This window comes from Triticum aestivum, chromosome 6A, assembly GCF_018294505.1.
Source record: "Triticum aestivum cultivar Chinese Spring chromosome 6A, IWGSC CS RefSeq v2.1, whole genome shotgun sequence".
NCBI lineage: Eukaryota > Viridiplantae > Streptophyta > Magnoliopsida > Poales > Poaceae > Triticum > Triticum aestivum.
The window spans coordinates 613666517-613674462 of NC_057809.1; the positions used below are offsets into that span (position 1 = coordinate 613666517).

The 7946-nt window shown below is 47.0% G+C and overlaps 1 protein-coding gene across 1 annotated transcript; it reads left to right on the plus strand.

Annotated features, from left to right (window-relative positions):
* The first annotated feature begins 384 nt into the window (after positions 1-384).
* Positions 385-1317, plus strand: LOC123131399 (barwin). The gene is made up of 2 exons (XM_044551086.1): positions 385-722; positions 822-1317. Exons 1-2 carry the CDS (start codon positions 462-464, stop codon positions 996-998), a joined length of 438 nt encoding a protein of 145 aa, XP_044407021.1. The 5' UTR covers positions 385-461; the 3' UTR covers positions 999-1317.
* The last annotated feature ends 6629 nt before the right edge of the window (positions 1318-7946 follow it).

The window sequence follows — 7946 nt, forward strand, 5'->3', positions numbered from 1 at the left end:
TAGTGTATTCTTCACAGTTTGTTCCACTTCAATTTATTTCCCGGTACAGCCCAAGCTAGCATGCAGAGTGGCAATGATCAGGAGCCGTGATTGGCGCTAGACTAGTAGTACTATCTATGATTCAGCATGACAAGACTGACTGACTGAATATATAGGTGCTTAGCTGAAAATTTGTGGTCAAAATGAGCCAGCCAAACTGCGTGGAAGATGTCCACGTCCTGCTTGGCTCATCCATGGATTTCTTTTTCTTTTTGTTGGCACATGCACATGATTCCAGAGATGTGGAAAAACTGCGCACGAAGGAAGAAAATTCCACAGCATGTGCCGGTGCTTCAACTCTATATACTGCACCCGGCCGGAAGAAGCTACTTCCATCGCCACCGGCCGACATCCTCTCCATCGCTCCCTGCTAAGCTGCCACTAACCATTGCATACACATCCTGCGTGATCCCAAGGCGACAATGGCCGGACGAGCGGTACTGTCGGCGGTCCTGTTGTGCATGGCGGCCGCCATGGCCGCGGGGCAGTCGGCGTCAAACGTGCGCGCCACCTACAACTTCTACAACCCAGAGAAGATCAACTGGGACCTCAACACCGCCAGCGCCTACTGCGCCACATGGGACGCCGGCATGTCCTTCGCCTGGCGCTCCAAGTATGGCTGGACCGCCTTCTGCGGGCCTGCCGGGCCCACCGGCCAGGCATCCTGTGGCAAGTGCCTCCAGGTAAGGACTAACAAAAACTTTACTCTGTTATTACATGATGAACATCATGTTGACGTGTTGGCTAACGGGTTTATCGTCTGAATCTGCATATATATGTAGGTGACGAACACGGCGACCGGCGCACAGATTACAGCGAGGATCGTCGACCAGTGCAGCAACGGCGGCCTGGACCTGGACCACGACACGGTGTTTAGCAAGATCGACACCAACGGGCTGGGTATGCAGCAGGGCCACCTCACCGTCAACTACCAGTTCGTCGACTGTGGCGACAACTAAGCAAGAATTGGCGCTCCAACGCAACGCTATGGAAAATACAGTAATAAGAAGCTTCTGCAAATCGTAATAAAGTGGAATAAATTGGACTGCGATAGATGGAACCAAGGTTTTAACCCCATAATCACAATCCTTATGTATGGATGGACTAGGACACCATTATAGATGAGTAACAACGATGTCGTCTGTTGAATGTGGGATATTATGGAGTTTTGCTCTTTTTGGTCATCATCAAATTTGTTTCCAACTCGTTTCAGTAGGTTGCAGCGCTCAATGATCTGGGGAGGTTAACTACGATAAAACATGATGTTCATTACTCCTAGAGAGGTGCAAATTAGTTCAGTTTCTAATAATATATAAGCCCGGGTAGACAGACAGACAGATGAAACGATTTTACTAGTAATTCTAGGAGTTCTGAAATCTTGACACAAGAGTTGAGATTCATCACTCTGAATCTAGTCTCTACTGCGGTAGGTAAAGCTCCCAAGATCAACAGCAAGAAAAAACATTAATCCGTTCCAAAAAGATCACACGGATGAGATGGAGGGTTAGCGCCAAAGCCTAGCGTTCCTCTCCATTGCGCCGCAGCCGGCGCCCCGGTCCGTCTCGTCTCAGGTGGCCTTAGGGACATGGGGGCGTGGTGGATCCCGGCTCTTACCGGCGGGAGGGCTCCATTTTCATATGTTTATTTCAGTTTTGTTAGGGTTTGTGTCCTGCTCACGAAGACGAGAAGGTGGCGGCTCCCTGGAGATGGAATAAGGTCTTCCCGCCTGGCTCGGTCCCGGTGATGTGTCTAGCATCGTTGATGGACATGTGGAGGTGTGTCTCCGGCGAATCTATCTTTGATGGATTTGCTCGGATATGTTTGTCGTTCCTCTACGTTCGTATGTTTCAAGTTTGATCCTTCTGATCTCTGGTCTTCATTGGTGTCGGTTGTTGTCCTGGTGTATTGTTTCTATGGAGTCTTAGCACGACGACTTCCCCACTGTCTATTACAACAAATTTTGCCTGACTCCGGCGAGGGAGGGGCGATGACGGTGGCGGGCCTTCGGCTTCGGCTCACTACAGTGTTTGTAGTCGTCACTAGGTGGTCTACAGATCTGGATGTAATTTTTATTATTTTTTATGTCTGTTGTACCGTATGAATAAAGATGAACAAATTGAAAGTCTTTATAAAAAAAACATGCATTGGGCAATTATTTTTTCGTGTGAGTACCGAAATAAAGTCGAGAATATTATTCTTGTATGAAGACTATTACCAGCACATATATAATTGTGTACTCTCTTTTTTTGCGGCGTATGAAGACTGTTACGTGGATGCATGAATGCATCAATGCGTGCACGGCCTCGTTAGATTAGAAACCCTATCGCGTCAAAAAAAAAGATTAGAAACCCTAACTGCCGGGTGAGCCTTGAATTTTCTCACGGGGCAGATCCATTATGATTTCTGGCTGGAATCGATATCCAAACATCAACGGCCAGCATATGCGTGCATGCTGCATTCAGGGCCTCCTCTCATTAGAAACCCTAGCATTGACGTTGACCATCACGGCCAGCCACGCGTGGATCGATTTTTCTCAGGGACAACCAGACCGATCGAGCTACCTAGTACCTACTCCACCCAAGCATCCCGCGCCCAGGCTGTCCTCTTCCCCAGGCTCGTTGCCCCACCGTCAGGCCGCCGATTCTCCGTCATCAGGCCCCGCTGCGTCTTCTCCAAGACAAGCTACCACGCAGAGGTATCCTCGAACTTCTATAAGCTCGGATGGGTGGCGCGAGCCGATGGCACGGCTTACTGGTTCTTCAGCGCACGGGACGGGCCTAAGCTCATCGACCCTCTCACCGGAGACACCACCCCTCTGCCGCCTTTCCCGTTCGGTGATAAGCGGAAGATGGTTGAGAAGTCCCGTGGCATCGTCTATGGCAATGACACCGTCTTCCTCTACAACTTCTCCAAATCTGACAACAACCACACCAACCTCTGAGCGGCTATACTTAGTCCCGGCGATACCACATGGACAGTCGTTGAGAGAGGGTTCAGGCTGGGGAGGAACAACATAGCGTTCGAAAACAATCATTGCTTTGCCGCATACCATGATGGCAAGATCTTAGCGTGCGTGGACGGGGACCATTGCAATGACATCTGGCACCTCCTCGCACCGTCGGCAGGTGGCGGCGTCCACACCAGCGTCGTTGAGAGTAAGGACATGTGGGGTCTCGACTCTAGCCACGTCCTTGAGTCTCATGGTGAGCTGCTGCGAGTGTCCATCCTGGTTATGTACTTGAAGAAGAGGTTATTGCCTCTTGGTGGCGGCAGTAAGAAGCGTGTGGTTACAGTTTTGGTGCATGCGCTAGAGGAAGAGGTCGGCGCAGACAGCAGACGGATGGTGCGGTGGGCAAGGAGGGACGGCCTGAGCTTCGCCGACCGTGTCATGTTTCTAGGGTTCCCAAGCAGCTTCGCGGTGGATGCCGCGAGGTTCCATGGCATGGAGGACGACGTGATCGGCGGGTGTGTTTACTTCTTCCAGCGGTGTTCTGGCGAGTCGACGCTTGGCGTGTTCAGGCACAACCTTATTGACGGCAAAACCAAGTTCATGGAGTACCTGCCATCCAAATGGAGCGACCGTAAAAACGGCGCGGGTATGTGGCTCGTGCCCCAGCCTGCCATTGCTCCAGTCCAGGTATATATGACACAAGTTCATTAGTTGATTTGAAGCCTCCACCAGTGTTGTGTGATCGCGTCACTAGTATTGGGTAGATCACTGACCACATGCAAGTCATACTTCCTTCATTCCATAATGTAGTGCCTATAGATTTTTGTGAAAGTCAAACTTTGCCAACTTTAACCAAGTGTATAGAGAAAACTGTCTACATCTACAATACCAAACATGTACATTCTGACAATATAACTCACAATGCATCCAATGATGTGCATTTGGTATTCTAGATGTACCTACTTTTCTCTATAAACATGGTCAAAGTTTGTAATGTTTGACTTTTGTAAAAATCTATAGGCACTACATTATAAAACGGAGGGAGTATAACACAATACCAAAAAATTAATATTTTGAAACCCACGCTTGCTCTGTACAATTTTGCAATGCAGCAGAGGTCGAGACAGAGATGACCTGGCCAGCCACGGCGCCTCCGGCGAGTCCTAGCAAGGAGCTCGCCAATTGGGACGGCGCCGCTGCTCGTGATGTCACTGTGTAAGCAAGGGTGAAAGTTAGCGGGTTTGCACGCGGTGGACGGAGGCCTTTTCGTTTTATTGGCGAGGAAGCGGTCGTTAGGAAAGAGAGCCATGTGGGTGTTGTTGGGTTTCCCCCCAAAGGATTGAGCACATAAAATTGCAGGAACACAATCGCACAAAAACTTTGTCCAAGGGTACTTCTTGGACCCTAAAACTTCTCTTTATTTCTTCTCTATTTTCTTGGTTACAATTTCACCCCCTAGGCTGTGCTTATATACTCACACGGGCCTTTCACACAAATCAACCCAAACATCAACTTACGTATGCCAACTGCAAATCCTACCCGAACTCGACCATGTTACTTTCATAATCTAGTTATCCCGCAACGTTGGTCAAGGTACCACATATGCTAGTACTATCCATATGGCTACAACATCTAGCCGACTATGGATTTTTCAAAGTTAACACATGCATGAAGAACTCCTACAGAACTTAGAACTTGCATGTAGCTGACCTGCTAACAAGGATATCTGGATTATTTTCCAGCAGTTGCCTGGGAAGGTGGGGTGTGCATGGAGGAGAGGAGGAGGAGGGCTAGGGAAGGAGGGCGCGGGGGGGGGGGGGGGGGGGGGGGGGGGGGTAGCCAGTGGATTCCAATCAAATGGTTTAGACCAGTCCCTTTGAAACCACATTGCATCATATTTAGGACAGTGCTAATTCTACAGTGTTGAGCATAAGACTATATGCGGAATGGTGACACGGTGTGCAGACTTTTAAGGTTGATGTGTGTTTCCATCATAAGGTAGTCTTATATTTAGCACATTGGTGCGAGGGTTTTATCCCCTATTGAAGGCCTTGCTGCAGAAGAAGCCGACTTAGTTGTTGATGTTAATGTCACACCTTGTAATAGATCTGTTGTAGTTGTTCATGTTTTGTACTATACTTGTTGAGTTCTCTTTTTGAAAGATATATTATACTATTTTCAGTAGCAACTAGAAGATCATACCTTTTGCTTCATAAATGATGATTATTAATTATGAGCACTTATGTATGTCATGCACGTGTGTGCGCGCCATCTGTGTTTGGCATCATATGCATGCAGGTGTCTGTGCACGTGCGCCATGTGTGTTTGGTATCATAACGGTCATAGTCCCTAACCTATCTTTTTTCAAGGTAATTAAAGCAAGGCTGCAAGCACGAAAGGCATATCATCCAACTCTTGGAAGTAACTCTATCCGAAAGGATAGGTGACCAGAATGGTCCAAGGAGCCCTTCTTTTCGTCATGCAAAACGTGCCTCCGGGTGTGGATAGATCTTTGATGTGCCACTTCTTCTGCAAGCATGGCAAAGTTTCGATGCTGAGGTGACCTGCCCTGGGAAAACATGTATTACTATAGCATTGGTCGCTCAATGGTTAGGTACTGAATGGGTACACTCTCACAGTGAGTGATGGTACAACAAGACACGAGTTATCAGTGTCCAAGTTGCAGGTGGCTTTGTAAACTTTGGTGAATGGTTAAGTGTTCCAACCTCCATAGAAGTTTTGTAGTTGTTTATTAATAGGGATCACTAGTCTCTCCTAGCTTGCACGGTTTGAGTTGTTTACAATTTTGATCAACAAGCCTTTGGTCTTATTGGAATACAATTTGGTTTCATCTCTTACTCGTAACCATTGTGTACATCAAGAAGTACATAATTTTCTAGCATGTTATAATATCTTGGTCATAACTTGGATAAGTTGAGATTTCGCTTGAACTCTGTTTAGATTCTTATGGTAAGGCTTTCGTGAAGCCATTTGCAACATGACCTTAGAAGGGATGAACCCAATTTCTAGAAGGTTCTTACCAATGGCGTTTCTCTCACAATGTCATAGTCGATGCCAATATACTTGGTGCGAGCATGAAACATAAGTTTGTATGTGAAACTGTTAATGTGTTACCATGTTCATGTGTTGATGCATGGTTGAATTACGCTGTGTCACCCTGGTGAATTTCACATGATGGAGCAAGTGTGAACATGCTGCAGCTTGCTGTAGGCGTCATTGCTTTTGCCAGGATTCATGAATTTGTGTGTGAGTTCACTGTGTAGATAGCAGCTAGCATTCAGTGAACTTCTATGTCGGTTCACTGTGTAAGACAGACAACTAGAGACGAGGTGGTCTTCCATGTGATAAGGAGACAATATCAGGTGAAAACCCAACCTTCAGTGGAAGCGTGGAAACCTTACCACAGGCTGTTGGATCTTGTATGTATGGACTAGATTCATTCATAACTGCTACATGCAGTTTTGCAGAAAAACGCCCGCTCACAGTGAAGCCATTTTGCACATTTCTCGCCAATTTCTTCAAGACAAAAATCTAGACAGTAAACTCTAGGAATATAAGCAGTTGCTGGCAAGATGCCACTACCTCGTCCCCTCTCCTATTTCCTTTTTAGATGTGCTGAACTTGGAGGAGACAACCCAACGACCCACGAGCTACTCGCCCCCTCTGTTTGCTTTGCAGATCTAGCCCAATCTAGAGAAAAGGAGACCACTAGATGAGCCATTGGGACAAAAGAGAATGGGGCAAAGCAGAAAATATGAAGGGTACAAATCCTCATACCCAGGGACCCAAATCCAGTTGGGGATTGAGCACGGCTGGCCGGACAATCGCCGGAGAGGTATCAGCCGCGCCGCTCGCTGGCCGCCGCCCAGCACGGAACGCTCGGAATAGGGCTGCCACTTAGCGGAACAATCACCAGAGAGGAATCACCGGCGCCGCCCGCCGCCCGCCGCTCGCCGTCCAGCGCCGAATGAGAGGGTCTGGCCGGCTCGTCTCCTAACCCTAGCTTCTCACGGTAGGAAATAGAATGGGGATTGGCATACTGCTACGGGGAAAGGTACAGAAGGGCTCAGGTTCTGTACGTAGGAGCAGAATTCTACGGGGTTTAATTTGCAATTTGTACATCCTTCCATCTCGCAGCACACGTTTTCTATCCAACGGCACAAGGCCAAGTTTCCATGTTTTCACTGAATGTACGGTTTCCACCAGATATGTACTCGGTGCCAAATGATATATGCTTGTGGACGCGGCTAATCTGCACCCGAGCTCATATGCTCCCGCATGAACAGTAAAATCGAAAAAAATCAAAAAAATTTTTAAAAATTCCATTTTTTTTTTGAGAGAAACATGGACAAAAGTTCTAAGTGCCTGCAAAAATTCGTCATGAAATCACATTCCTAGAAGGCGTGGCAAAAAAACAAAAATAGTACTCTGAAAAAGCTACTTTCAAATGCATTTTGAAGCACTGAATTTGTTTTTTTTGCCACGCCTTACAGGAATGTGATTTCATGATGAATTTTGGCAGGCACTTAGAACTTTTGTCAATGTTTCTCTCAAAAAAATTTGGAATTTTTTGAATTTTTTTCGATTTTACTGTTCATACGGGAGCATATGAGCTCGGGTGCAGAATGGACTTTTCGTATGCTTGTTATAATGTTTGTGTACAAGTTCCATGTTTTACCATGATTCGGTCACACAAAGAGGTGAGCATGAGCACATCCTGACGTGATAGTACTCTGAATCTGAATTTTGCGAGGTCGGCCGGTAGGAGAACAAGGCAAGGTTCAGATTCAGAGTCGAGACCTCTTGTGTTCTGAGCTTCATGTCCAGGGCCGCCTTTTTTTTTGTGAAAAGGAGATTGAAACCCCCGGCCTCTGCATCGATATGATGCATATAGTCATATTTATTAGTTATTAACAGAGTACAAAACAAAGTGAAT